Below are 14,157 nucleotides of genomic sequence, written 5' to 3' on the forward strand. Positions count from 1 at the left end.
AAGGTGAACTGAGCCGCTCCGTTATCCACAGCGAAGAGCATGGTGCCAGTCTCAGGGGAGTGGGTCTTGAAGAGCTTCAGAGATTCGTTCAGGGCCTGGAGGAAGACAGAAATCATTGGAGCTCACCTTCCCTGGGCTCAGAACCAGCCCTCCGAGGCACCCACGGAGACTGCGGGGACCTGGCCTGGCATTAAAGCATCAGCAGCACGCTGCAGCACTCCTCCCAAACACGAGCCATCTCCACAGCCCCAGCTGGGTGCAGAACCCGCAGCAGGGGACACGAGCTGTGTCCCCTTGATGGCTGCAAGGAGGCAGGAAAGAGCTGCTTTTATCTTCCCACCTTTCATTATCCAGGAACTGTCAGAATTAGCCCCAAAGCAAGAGAACCTTTGCCTGAGCATACAGGCTGGAGAGGAACATGCTCTGCCTCTGCGCTGTGAGCTCCCAGGAGAAGGGAGCAGCTGTTCTGCAGCAAGTCAGGACTCAAACGCAGTGTGAAGAAGCTGCGAGGGTTACCAGACACAGCAGGCACGCTGGAGAAACTGCCAGGCATCCCGTTATCCCCAGGGAGACCGTCATCCTGTGCTCCCACAGCCAGCACGGTGCAGCACAGAGCCGCGAGTGGGCTCTCCTGCCAGTGAGGCAGTGCTGCTCCGGTTGGACAGGGAAGACACAGTTCCCCGGGCTGCCAGCACCGCTGTCCCCTGGGATGTGCTCTGCACTGGCACCACTGCGAGCGAGAACACTGGCACCAGGGAGAGGGGGATGGCCACAGGGAGCAAGAGGCATCTGTAAGCAGCATCAGCTCCGAGATTCCCAAAGCAGAAATTTAAAGTGAGCATTAAAAAAAATAGAGCATTAAGATAACAGAGCATTAAAAAAAAGCGAGTGTTAAAATAACAGAGCATTAAAACCTGCGTGGTCCAACCTCAGGCACGATCAGCCCCTGCAGCCTGGCTCTTGCTGGGCTCAGCACTGCAGCACAGCACGCACAAGGGAGCTTTTATTCACAATAGAAATCGCTCAAAAAGCAACTTAACTCATGCGTGGAGGGAAGCAGCAGTTTCAGCCCAGGCCGGAGAAGAAACTGAACCCTGTGGCAGCAGCTCCTGGCCCAGCCCTGCCCACACACACTGCCCAGGACACCACTCCCAGCGCTGATCTGCAGCGGCCACGAGCACCACAGCTTCCGCGGCTTGGCAGTGCTGCTGCTGCTCAGCATTCCTTCAGCCTGCATTTTAGTGTTGTCACTGCTGCTGGATGGCTCTCACCTGGGACACAACGTGATTTCTGCTGGGGTCCCTATCCATCACCAGGTCTGGCTGCTCAGCAAATGGACAAGACCCCCCCCACCCCTGCAAACCCACGGGTCAGTCCAGGAGGGACGCAGAGTGTCACGGTGGTCCTCTCCCTCTTCACTAGCTGCTGCTCAGGGCTGGCAGGTGGCAAGAGAGATGGCTCTGTACCACAGCACCGCCTCCCCAGGGAAGAGAGGCCACCCAACTGCTCCTCAGGCACAGGGAAGGTGGTTGAGGAGGGACCAGACCTTCCATACCTTTGCTGAGGCTCCATTTTCCATTTCCATGATGACCAGCGGCTGGTTAGGGTGACTCTCAATGACTTGCTTGGTCTTCTCCAGCACCTGAGGACAACAGCGGTCAAATGCTGGAGCACACACAACACGTAGGGACACAAGAACCACCCAGATAAAGCTTCCCTGCAGGTACGGAAGCCCCCAGAGGTGCCCCAACACACCCACTGCCCAGCCTGGAGCAGCCTCACACTGCAGAACCAGCAACAAAACATGTTGGCAGGTGGGTGTGTGACCTGCCAGGCAGCAGCAGTGCTGTGCAGGATTCCTCCTCCAGGAAAACCCACTGGAATCCCAGAGGAAGCAGCCTGCACATCCAGGGGCACTGTTAGGGCATTAGCACCCCAACGTCCAAGACACGCTGCCAGCTCTGCAACCCCGGGACCAGAGAGGGAGGAAGCCATGCCCTAGGAGGGAGCAGGAGAGGTGGGAAGGCTGGAGAGCATGAGGGACATCCACCCCGCTCAGCTCCCTTCCACACTGGACACAAGTGCAGCTCCCACGGGAGCCCCCACAGCCCCCCCTGTACTGTCCGTTACTCCCACCCAGGGCTCACTCGTTTCTGGATGTCTGCTTTGCTTGCTCGGTCCAGGTCATCCATAACCTTCTTCAGTGCTTTCACAGCCTCCCTCAGTTCGTCTTTCTGCCACTGTGGGATAACAGCCATGGCCAGTGTCTGCAAAACAGGAGCGGGTGGAGGGTGTTAAAGGCACCAGTGACCACAGCAGGAGATGCTGCATCGCGCTCATGAACCTCAGTGCCTCAAATGGCAGAGCCCAGTGAGCTCCGCTCCTCTCCCCGTGCCCGACAGCCTCAGGCACAAGGTGCTGGCTGCAGCGCCCACAGGACGCAGGGCTGGTGAGGCAGGAGCAGGAAGCCGAGCTCGGGCCTCGTTAATACCACCCAGCACTGGCCATCCAGGTCCTGTTCACTTTGGGAAGGCAAAACACTGCTACCATCCTCACCTCGCTGAGATCCGTGATCTCCTTCTGCACATCCTTGTTGGGAACTGTCTGGACCTTCACCTTGGCCTCCAGGGCTGAAAGAAGTTTCCTGAGGCTGTCGACTTTCCTGAGGGCCTAGCAGAACACAATCCGAGTTAACTCGGGCAGGGAGATTTAGCAAACTGGGCTATTGGCCACCTCCATGAGAAGGGGTGAGGAATGCTGCAGCCCCAGGATGGAGTTCTGCAACTCCTCGGGAAGCAGCAGAGCCAAAGCAGGCGGCAGTTGACCACAACCAGGGTGTGATGCTGGCAGACAAGTCCCCAGACTCTTCTTTGCCAGAAGGAATGCCAAGATCCTCCAAAAAGAAAAAAAACATCTCCCCCACAACCCCCCCTCTCTCCCACTCTCGGCAGCACCAGCCCAAAGCTAGCCCAGGACCAAAGTCGCCTGCCTCCTGCAGCACAGGGCTGGATTCTCAGACTTCACAACTCTCCTGCCACTCTTGCCAGCTGCTGAGAGCTCGACATCTGCAGCCCACTTTGCAGAGCAACCTGAGCTCACCCTGCCACCACCCTGCAGACCTACCCCAGGCCCTTCTGCCACACCAACACCACGGCTACAGCCCACTCTTCTCCCCTTCCCTCCCCTGCTCTCTCCTCTGACTGCAGCACAGCCAGGGCCCTCCGGCACAGCCTTCACTAACAGCAGCACCCTTCTCCACGAGTCCCTCGGACACTCACGCCAATTCTCCCTGGTGCCAAGCATCCCAGCAGGGATATTGGGCAGATTTCAACAAAAGGAACCTTGGCACAGGGTTAATACATGGGATTTCACAGAGGATCGCTCCTGCCTCCCCTTACCTTCCGAGCTTCGGCCCCGGTGACTGCAACTATCCTCCGGATGCCTTTAGCAATAGCTTCTTCTGAAACAATAACAAAGGGGCCAGCGTGGCTGGAGTTCTGCAAGTGCCTTTGGAATGAACCCAGAAAGACCCACAATAAGAGCAAGTTAAAGTTCACCTCTCATCTCAGCAAAAAAAAAGAAAACCACCCTGCCAGGGTGATGCAGCAAGCGTGGGGACAGAGACAAAACCCAACTTAGTCGCTAAAAGCAAATAAGCGAGGAAAGGGTGGCAAGGGCTACGTTCCCAGCACTGTCAGAGACGATGTGCGTGGGCAGGGACTGCGTACAGTCAGTTTCCCTGCCTGCAAAGGCTGACTGGAAACACGGCTTAACTCAGGACTAGGAATATGAAGGCTCATCATCACCGCCACCACCTCTGGCTGTGCCCAGCGTACACCCACAGCACTCACAACAGAGCTCAGGCTCCCCGGGGACTCCTTTCCAGCCACCCCACCACCTTCCCCAGCCTCTCCAGATACTCACGTCCCTCCGCAGAACTCAACAGAAGTGACAGAGCCCGCGGGGCCAGAGGGGTCCGCCAGCAGCTCCTCCACAGGGATGCCAATCGAGACCACACGGACCGGGTCGGGGTAGGTCTCGTCAAAAACTGCCCGCAGTCCTTGGATAGCTTTGGCTGCTGCGAGAGGGCAGTCCTTGGCGTACACAGGCTGCAGAGGACAGGAAAGGGATGCAGGTAAGAGCTGGTCTCATCAGCTGTGACTGAGGGCCCGCACTCCCAAGGAATCCTGACTTCCTCCAAAAGATCCTGAAACTGAAGTTACGTGCCCCACCTGAGCTGGGGCTTGTTGAGCTGCAGGGATCCCCAAGTCACGGAGAGATTCCCCACCTTCACAATTCCTGATACCCAGACCCCCTGTGTTCCTGGACATTTGAACGGTTTCTAACCACAGGTCCTCCAGGGTCTGCTCTGACCCAGGGCTGACACCAGGCAGAGCAACTCCCTCACCGTTGAGGAGACAACACTGGGTCTGGGTGCACGCTGTAAATCCAGCCAGGCCTGCAAAAGTACTCTGCCAAACTTCCTGGCTCTTGTAGCTAACATGGCACTAGAGCAGGCACAAAAAGACTCCAACCCTAGAGAGGGGTCGGTACCAATGAACGGAGCAATCGACATGGCATTTTCCCACTCAAAATACTCTGTGATGCCAATCTGTGCGCAGTACTGCATCCACAGCTCGGAAGAATCCTGCTGGGCCAAACTCCCAGCATCCCAGATCATCCAAAAGCTTGACTCAAGGTATTTTTTTCCCTGAGTACATCCAATCCAGCAGCTGTACCCACCTTTGCCTCCTCAATCATCTGGTTGGCGATCCCTTCAACTCTCTTGATTTCCTGAGTAGACAGGGCTCCCTTGGCTGTGAAGTCAAACCGCAGCCTGTCCGGTGCAACCAGCGACCCTCTCTGGTCAGCTTCCCCCAGCACCGAGCGCAAGGCGAAGCTGAGGATGTGGGTGGCCGTGTGGTTGCTCATGACTGGCCTCCGCCTGGTCTGAGGAAGGAAGCCAGTGTTAGGGTCCCACACCCTGGAGCCAGGATCACCTCTAACGGCAGAGTGGAGGGTAATGTGCTGCTTCAACAGAAACCCAAACTAGCTCAGAAGACCAGAAACAACTTATCACACTTGCTGCCTTGGAGCCTCAGCTAAGGGAGCAGGACATTCCCCGCCAAATTTGTGCATGGCTTTTCCTTGGTAGTCCCCTTGGTGGGCCTGTCTGGAGAAAGGCCAAGGACAGACCAGGTCACAGACAATCAACAGGGAAAAGCACTGCAAGACGGGAGCCTTCCCTCTTGCTCCAGAGGTGCTGCCTCTATAGGGAGGGAAATTTCACAGACTGGGCTCAACCCATCACTCACTCAGCAGGCTAAGCCCACTGGAGCGATGTCTGGCGTGGGGCAGACAGCCCAGGCTCTCCACTGTCATCCAAAATGCAGTGGGGCACCATACCTGCTGACCCAAAATGGGTTTCTGCTGCTGGTCTGAAAAACCCAGCAAGCGTGGCTCTGATCTGCCTCGTGGCAGGAGAAAGCCAGATGCCAGGGAGGAGAGGCCTTGAGGCACCCAGACTGGAAGGGCCACACTGCTTGCCTGCTCGTGTGCCACAGCAAGAGCAGGCCCCAGGCCCCAAACTTCAGGCGCCCAGAGTGCCCCCGATGGAAACAGACAAAATCCAGGGAAAAGAGATGAGGCCATGTGTTGTACCATGGCTTAACTCACCTCGTCGATGGTCAGGTGGACCTGATCTCCTACTTTCAAGCTTCCATACAGAGTTCCTATGTGAAGCACGTAGCCTCCTCGGACCTGCACGTTCTTCACCGTGAATTCTGTTTTCTGTACAAAGAGGGAAACGCACTAGTGAGCAGGGTGAGAGGCTGAGGGGAGACAGACAGTCCAGCCAGAGGCCTGAGCTGCAACTGGGAAGGTCCCGGCTGGAAGCCAGACTGGTGTGTGCAAGAGGGGAAAGCCGAACGTCCCCAGGCACAGCATGCAGGGCACAAGGCAGAGGAGAGAATGAAGTGTCCCCAGGCACAGCACGCAGGGCACAAGGCAGAGGAGAGAATGAAGGTGGGGCACAGTTACGGGGCACAGCAGAGCTGAAAGAGCCCCCACTTCAGCTACCCATCACAGCTCAAAAGCACTGTCCTTCCGCACAGCAATCCCAGCACCACTACCGCAGGCACCCACGTTCTAGGGACAGCCTCACGCTGCTGCACCAAGTTCTGTTCCCCAAAAAGCAAAGGGAACAAACTCCAGCACGTCTGTGCCGTGCTGCACCCCTGAAAAGGAAACCTGTGCAATGCCTGACACCTGCCAGAGACAGGAAATTGCTGGAGTCTGCTTGGTCCCTTCTCCTCTGCACACACCTCCCAGGGCCCAGGTCAGACTGAGTCTAGTGAAAGGCTCTCGGGCCCACTCACATCCTCCCTGCCGTCGTCATCCTTGACCATGTAGCCCTCGTCATAGATCTGCCCACCCTGCTCGGCGTAGAAGCAGGTCCGGTCCAGCACTATCCCACACTCCTGGCCAGTGGATACCTCCTCCACAAACTTCTTCTCCCTGCGGATGGCTTTCACTGTGGCCACGAGGCTCCCAAAATCTGTCATCAGGATGATAGGCAGTGTCAGTAAAACAGGAAAACCTTGTAGACACCACAAGGGAGCAAAACTCCACAGCAATACCTTCCAGCTACTGCAGGAGCTCATGGCAGCGACCACATTTGCAGGGGGCAGGGAGAAAGAACTAGGGCAACAGTTACTCTGGTAAGAGGGAATTTAATTCAGTGCTCTCCAAGGCAGCCACCATCACTTCCCTCCACACCTATACAGTGAAAATCAGCCATGGGTGCTGCTATGAGCCAGGGCCTCCTGAGTTTCCACCAAATTGAAGAATTAGCAGCCAGAGCCAGAGCAAGTGAGCCGTGAACAGGCCAAGCAGAAACTGCAGTTTCCTGCGGCACTGACAAAAGGGCAGCTGAGAAACACAAACACAGGAGTGCGGAGACACAAAGCTGCAGGGAACAGTGATCCCCTTAAGTCTCTCTGATGAGGTTGGCAATGACAGACCTGAACAGCAGGGCAGCCCTTGAACAGCCTGCCCTCCTCTTGCCCTGCTCCCTCTGTTACAGACAGGCTGTTCACCTGCACATGTTTCCACTCCCACCTCCACATCCCAGGAAAAGTGAGCCCAGAGGGGCTCCTGGTGAGGTACACACCAGGAAAGGTTTGGCAGCAGAGAAGGTTTTTTTCATACCATAGGCACCGCTCTGATCTGAAGCATAGCTGTATTTTGGTGAGTCGTCAGTCACCTCCAGCCCTCGGGCCCTCAACTCTTCGATAGCGTAGATGTCCAGCATGAGGAGGTCCTCCCCACCAGCACCCTTCCCTTGGGATTTGAGCTGCCAACAACGAGCACCAGTTTGAGAAAACCCACCTCAGCACTGGCCCGCGCACGCCAGCCTAGCCGCACACCTCACTCGCATCCCCAAGAGCTCCTGGGTTCAGAGCTTTGCTCTGGGAAGCCGCGTGCCAGCAGCTGGAGTGCTCCCATCTTCCCTGACTTCAGAGCAGGCTGTTCAGTGCTGCCAGCACAAAGCCAAAGCAGGCCTGAGCCCAGCAAGTGCACAGCCATCTGGTCGATGTCACTCTGCTGCTGCAGCAAATTGCTAGGAGAGGGACCCAACCACAGGCCTGCCCAGACACTGCTCCTCTGAAGTCCAGAACTTCCCTATCCAGAACAGGACAGCGGGGAGCACTCCCAGCACTCCACCAGCTCTCTAGGAAGGCTGAGCTCAAGGCTCCAGGCCTCGCAGTTTTAGTGAGCAAACCCAGCCCCAGCTGCACAGAAGAGACACATCCCACAACAGCTGCAGTGTCGTGCTGTCGTCTTTTCTCAGCACAGGGCACTGGGGCACTTGAGGTGCGAGCAGAACTGGTAAAAAAGGAGCAGAGACTCACGACAGCAAACTAAAAGGGAGGGAATCTTGCCTGCCCACTCACAGACCAGCTCCCCTGGAACTCTTACCTACCTGTGCATTTTTCCGCTCTTCTTCAAAGCCCTCCATGTCCACAACAAGGCCCTTCTCCTCTGCAATGAGCCCAGTGAGATCGGCAGGAAACCCATAGGTGTCATACAGCAGCCAGGCAGTATCACCTTCAGAGAAACAGCAGAGCAATCAGCACTCCTGTTCCATTAGACACGGCTCCTTTCCCCCCTCTCCGACTGGCTCTGCCCCACCCAACCGGCTCCACACTGTGGCAGGACAGGAACAGGTCTGGTGAACACAAACATCTCAAAGGCTCCTCTCTGACAGCACAGAGATCACACCACCATCGTGTTGCGTCTGGGCAGCTTAGAAACCTGGGCAAGTGGACACAGGCCAGAGGAGAGAGCGGTGGCTCAGCTCTGAGCGATGGTTTTTTGACTCCAACTGTGTCCCCCAACACCTTCCACCATCTCTGAGTTCCCATTCTCCCAGCTGAGCCCTGTCTGGGTCCCAGATAATAAATAACTGCCTTTTGGTGCATCCAGACAGCAGTCACAGCCTTACCAGGGATGATTTTACTGTCCCCCAGGCTTTGGATCTTCCTGTCCAGGATGCGACGTCCTCTGCTGAGTGTTTTCAGGAACTGATCCTCTTCCTCATTGATAATGTCCTTCACCATGTCCGGGTCCTTCTTCAGCTCAGGAAAGGCATCTCCCTGCAGACCCAAGAGGATCAGTCCTTCAGCAAGGGGACCCGCACACCTCACCAGAGGATGTCTGCAGCAGACATAGCGGAGCAGGGGAAGAACTTACCAGTGACTGCACCACCACATCAACCAGAGTAGCGAAGAAACACTTGGGGGCATTGAGCTTCTCATGGGAGTAGCGCACGGCCCGTCGGAGAATCCGCCTCAGCACATACCTAGGGAACAGCAGAGCCCCGAATGCAAACATTGCGCCTCTGAGTTGTTCTCAGGGGATGCACCGGCATCCACCTGCCAGCACCCACTCCCAGGACCACGAGCACAGGCTTCTCTCCCCACATTTTCTCTGAAGTAGCTGCTCACAGCAGCAGCAAGCCAGAGGTGAGGTGCCAGCCCCCTGCTCCGAGACCAAGACTCACTGTGGGCTTACGAGTCAGTCCTGCGTGTCCAGTGCCACGCACAGCACAGCCCCCTGGCCCAAACTTCCTTTTTTGACAGCAGCACTGCACCAAGCAGAGTTTTGTGCCTGTCTGCCCACAGTGATCCTCTCTAGGGGCTAACACAGCAGGACTGATGCTCACAAGAAGCCTCAGACCTGTGTGTCTTGGCCTTTTGGGAGGACCTTGCTCCAGGGATTCAAGCATCAAATACACTGAGCAAATGCTCTGCTATGCGCTGCTTTAATGCTAGATGCAGACATCCCAGGGACACACGAGGTCCCAGTCCCCTCAGGGAAGCCGTGCTGAAGAGAATGAGAGCAGCAGCGTTGCAGCAGCTCCCTGCTTACCCTCTGCCAGTGTTGTCCGGCCGGCCCCCATCAGAAAGGGCGAGCGTGACGGTCCGTGCGTGGTCGGCCAGCACACGGTAGGCCATGTCGATACCGTCAGCATCCTCAGCACCAACCTGCCCCGCGTACGGCCTGGCACCCGTGCCCTGTGCAGAAGGAGAAGGCGGTGGGCAAAGGGGGCGATTACAGAAGCGGGGACCAGCAACACGGCACAACAACGGAGAGGCACCTCGGAAGGCAGCGCCATCCCAGTGCCTGCAGCCACAGAGGCAGCACGCTCCTCTTGGAAAAAAGTGACTCAGTGAAGCCAGGACTGTGAGAGCTGTGAGGTGCTGCATGGTGCCACAGCCCGCATTTCCAGGGCCAAAGGATCTCCAAGGGCAGAGGGAGGAAAAGCCAGATTATCTGACCATCAAGAGCCCAGGACAGAAGAGAGAGGCAGAGGAACAGAGTGCAGGGAAATAATCTCTTTTGCAGACTGGCTCAAGGACTCCGGCCTGGTGCAACCTGCCCAGCCAAGAAACTTTTCAAATTCTGTCACAGGGGAGATGGTCCCAGCTTCGCTCTTTTAGGGTGTACCCAAGGGAAAGACACTGCTGTAAGAAAGGAGCGCTCACATGTGGTGCAAAAATCACACCACGGGCGCAGTCCCTGCAGCCAGGCTCCCAGCACACTGCAGGAAGACAGACAAGGACACACGGGCCAAGTTTAGCCAGGGGATTTAACATCGAAGGGAGGCAGCCTTCTAATTCCAACTCTCACACCTCATCCCTCGGAGGCAGTAGGAGCCTGGGCTCTACTCCCTGCATTTTTTCCAGCACAATCTGCAGCCTGGAAGCTCTGGCTTTTCCATAGAGGAAAAAAAGAAAAAAAAAAAAAAAAGGCTTGGATTTGCAAACAGAGTTCCCAGCACTGGAATAACGTGGTCCCCACCCAGGAAGACGCAGCAACAGCACACTGGTTCTGCAAGTGACTGGTTTATGGCAACGAAACTCCTCTCTCAGGGGATTTTTACAGATCAGCATGTTCCAGGTAGGAACTGAAGGACAAACTGATTCTGGGTTAGCAGCTCCATGTGCTCTCTACCACATGGCAAAAAGATGGCACATGGCCATACGGGACTGCAGAGCACCTCCAACTCGGACAGGACCAAGGAGTGCACCATCAGGACAGTTCACAGAAACACCTGGAAAAGCTGCACCGCTCATCGTCCCCGTGTTCTCCCCTGGAAACATGCCCCAAGGCAGCAATTACTCTGCCAGCCTGCGTTCCTACTGTCAGCAAAGTACAAACCTCTGGGGCTCACAGCAGCTGGAGAAGCAGAGGCCTGCAAACATAATTGCCCCATCTGACCAGCCCCACGCACCTCTCCAGGGATTCAGGGAATCACAGACTGGTTTGGGCTGGAAGGGACCTTCAACATCACCCAGTCCCACCCCCTGCCATCGGCAGGGACACCTCCCACTAGCCCAGGTTGCCCAAAGCCTCATCCAGCCTGGCCTTGAACCCCTCCAGGGATGGGGCATCCACAGCTTCTCTGGGCAACCTGGGCCACTGCCTCACCACCCTCACAGGGAAGAATTTCTTCCTCACATCTCATCTCAATCTCCCTTCTTTCAGTTTAAATGGATGGAAGAGATGCAGCTGGGTCAGGCCCAGACCCAGACTCCCCAGTTTGTACCTTTTGGATGGCTTCAAAGTAAGGAACGAAAAGGTCGGTGTCATAGTTGGACATCTTGTTCTGCAGCACCGAGACAAGCCTCTCCAGGCCCATGCCCGTATCAATACTTTTCTTAGGAAGAGGTTTCAGTGTCCCATCAGCTTCCCTGCCCAGCCACAAAAAAAAAGAGGAGCTGTTATGGATGGGGTCTCTGCAGGGGCAACCTCACCTCTCTCCTCATCTCCACGAGATTTTGTTCCAACACATTTATAACAGAGGCCCATACCTAAGCCACACAAAGGACAACTTTGATCAAATATAATTAACAAGACCCTCAGTGACAACTTAGACCCAGAGAGGGATGGCACTTATTCCCTGCTGAAGAGAAAATATTTCCAGTCCATCCCCAAAGCCAGCGTGACCAACCTCTTATTCAGGGGACAGAGCATCACAAAGTGCACAGTTCCAGGACAAGAGGGAATGGCAAACATGCCAAGGGCACTTAAAACAACGCCCGGTCCAAGCAATGCCCCCACCAAGCTGGGGAAGCGAGTCTCACTCACCTGTTGAACTGAATGAACACCAGGTTCCAGATCTCAAGGACATTGGGGTCATCCTGATTGACCAGGTGGGAAGCATCTCTGTCCCCAATCCGATCATAGTGGATCTCACTGCAAGGGCCACAGGGGCCCGTATCTCCCATCTCCCAGAAGTTATCCTTCATATTGCCAGGCAGAATCCTGCCCTCAGCCAGCCTGGAACAAGAAACGCTTACTGAACAACAGAGACTGACAGCAAGACAAGAACTCCCCAGACAAAGGGCTACACCAGAGAAACCTCAGTTCACTGATTCCCTGGATGAGCAGATGAATTGTCAGAGTCTTGAGACAGACCAATGCAAGAGCCTGACTTTCAGGATCCCTGCTGAGGAGGATCAAGTGCGTACCAGTGCCTGGTGCTTGTCCCAGGCAGAGGCACAGGCCTACAAAACACCTCAGCGAAGCCGCCAGCAAGAACACAGGGAGATCCACAACTTCAATACACACGAGGCAGGCTTGGCCCCACAGCACAGAGGTGTGTCACGGGGTCAGTGGCAGGCTTCCGAGGGGACTACAGCCACAAGACCAAAGGTATCATTTCACTGCTACACCAAGCTTTGGCCCACCCACCGCTTGAGTGCTTATTCATCTCAAGAAGAGTGAGATAGAAGTAGAAAATGTGTAGAGGAGGGAAACTAAAACCACCTCAGGGTGGAACAGCTGCCTTAGGAAGGGAGTACAGAAGAGCAGGACTCTTCAGTTTGGTGATACCAGTGCTTCCCTTTGGCTTTGCAGGTCCCCCATCCCGCAAACATTATTTATGACACTTTAATTTTGTTAAAACCTCCTGTTACATGTTATATCTGCCACACAACACGCCATCTTTCTCTGAATAAAGCTAAATGACTATTGCTGATCAAAACTCAGGCCTTCCTCAGTTAAAGGCTTTACCCCAAGTCCAGCCATATCTGCTTGCACTCCAGGTCTGGCTGCAGTCCCACAGCCTCGTTTCCACCAAAGTAAGTGACATAGAGTCTTTCAGCGGGGATGCCGAACTCCTTGGTGAGAAGGTCCAGTGCCAGTTTACAAGCAAGTTCCTGCAGAAAAAAAGATGTCAGCAAGTGAATGCAAAGAGAGTTTCTCTTCAACATGCAGAGCACTGGCTACTGTAGGTTATCAGCAGCTAAATAGCTGAAAACTTTCATGCTTTTGGCATAAGAAAGAGGGAAATTAACATATGGAGTGAACAGGGCACAAGAAACATCTCATATGGCTTTCCAGATGCAGCCAAGTTAACTCCTAGCATGTTCACTGCCCCAAAAAAGCATTTTAGTTCTGCTGTTATTCGGTACTCTTAACATCCTCTTTCTGACTTGAACACTATGCTATCAAGAAGCTTGGGAAAGGACATCATTATTTTGTGATCACTCCTGTTTGAAGGCCCATCATAGTCACACAGCACATGTAACTCCCCGCAGCTCCAGGACAGCCACCAAAACCTCTGCTTGAAGACTCCAGACAGGCAGAGTTAATATAATCAGCTTTGTAAACCTTATGTAATTAATCTCAAAACATTCTACAGAGTCGGGGCAGCTTCCAAGCTCATTGATTCCAAAAGAGCACCTTAGGAACCACTCCGTACCAAGATATTCTCCTTGCTCTTGGCCAATGCTCTGCTGAGTTCATAGAGATAGGTAACTTTGTGCAAGAGATTCAGAGCTGCCCCTGGCCTATTTTACCTTGAAATAATCCCCAAAGGACCAGGACCCCAACATCTCAAAGAAGGTGTGGTGGTAGACATCCTTGCCGACATCATCCAGGTCGTTGTGCTTGCCCCCTGCTCGGATGCACTTCTGAGTGTTGGTGGCTCTGCTCAGTTTTGCGAGTGGGTGTGAGGGGTCAATAGTATTGAGGAAGATGGGTTTGAACTGAGAGGAAAGAAAAAAGGGCAATCAAGAAAAGCACCAAGAGCCTGTTTTCAAACATTGCAAGCAACAGCAAGGCAATAAGCATCGTCTACACCACAACAGCACTAGCCTGGACATACCTGGGGCAGCTTTCAGAAAGAACAAGCCTGCTGACTCCTGCGTGGGAGGAGGCTGCAGCACCCCTGTCGTGGGTTAAGCACAGACTGCTTAAAGTTAACTCAGTTTTTTTTTCCTCCTTCTTCTTCATAAATAGCTAGCAAGAGGCTGTGTTTCGGATTTAGGCTCAGAGGAGCTGATAAGAGAATGTTTTGTTCTGCTGCCAAGGTCAGCAGACAAGCAAAGAGGCACAGCTGGTTGCTAGCATAGGATTTGCCCTTATGTTAAAATTGAAACTCAGAATAGCCAATGATTTATTCCATAACATGCACGTCATGCCCAGTATATAAGTAAGAACACCCGGAAGAGTGTTCTCTCTTGCATTCACTCCGCTTTCGGTTTCGGTGCTCTCTCCTGGCTTGGCATCGCTCTCCCGGGGCCTTCCCCCCACCCCCCTGCCTGGGACGCTCAATATCGTTATCTCCATTCCATGAGTTTCGGG

General features: G+C 54.6%; 1 protein-coding gene across 1 annotated transcript in view; it reads right to left on the reverse strand.

Moving 5' to 3' along the window:
• The window catches only part of AARS (alanyl-tRNA synthetase), a gene marked incomplete at both ends in the record, with an annotated part of 14,006 nt that extends 438 nt beyond the window's left edge, over nucleotides 1-13,568 (reverse strand). Inside the window, 18 exons of the mRNA XM_010079284.1 lie at nucleotides 1-95; nucleotides 1,556-1,642; nucleotides 2,148-2,267; nucleotides 2,557-2,670; nucleotides 3,399-3,507; nucleotides 3,925-4,109; nucleotides 4,744-4,950; nucleotides 5,677-5,790; nucleotides 6,378-6,556; nucleotides 7,210-7,354; nucleotides 7,985-8,109; nucleotides 8,507-8,657; nucleotides 8,755-8,863; nucleotides 9,433-9,578; nucleotides 11,114-11,258; nucleotides 11,656-11,847; nucleotides 12,583-12,728; nucleotides 13,371-13,568. The exon at nucleotides 1-95 is cut by the window's left edge and continues 11 nt beyond it. Of these exons, the coding sequence (XP_010077586.1) occupies nucleotides 1-95; nucleotides 1,556-1,642; nucleotides 2,148-2,267; nucleotides 2,557-2,670; nucleotides 3,399-3,507; nucleotides 3,925-4,109; nucleotides 4,744-4,950; nucleotides 5,677-5,790; nucleotides 6,378-6,556; nucleotides 7,210-7,354; nucleotides 7,985-8,109; nucleotides 8,507-8,657; nucleotides 8,755-8,863; nucleotides 9,433-9,578; nucleotides 11,114-11,258; nucleotides 11,656-11,847; nucleotides 12,583-12,728; nucleotides 13,371-13,568 (2,567 nt within the window). The remainder of the gene's footprint in view (nucleotides 96-1,555; nucleotides 1,643-2,147; nucleotides 2,268-2,556; nucleotides 2,671-3,398; nucleotides 3,508-3,924; nucleotides 4,110-4,743; nucleotides 4,951-5,676; nucleotides 5,791-6,377; nucleotides 6,557-7,209; nucleotides 7,355-7,984; nucleotides 8,110-8,506; nucleotides 8,658-8,754; nucleotides 8,864-9,432; nucleotides 9,579-11,113; nucleotides 11,259-11,655; nucleotides 11,848-12,582; nucleotides 12,729-13,370) is intronic.
• Between the last annotated feature and the right edge of the window lie 589 nt (nucleotides 13,569-14,157).

The sequence above is a fragment of the Pterocles gutturalis genome, unplaced genomic scaffold, assembly GCF_000699245.1.
Source record: "Pterocles gutturalis isolate BGI_N339 unplaced genomic scaffold, ASM69924v1 scaffold46643, whole genome shotgun sequence".
NCBI lineage: Eukaryota > Metazoa > Chordata > Aves > Pterocliformes > Pteroclidae > Pterocles > Pterocles gutturalis.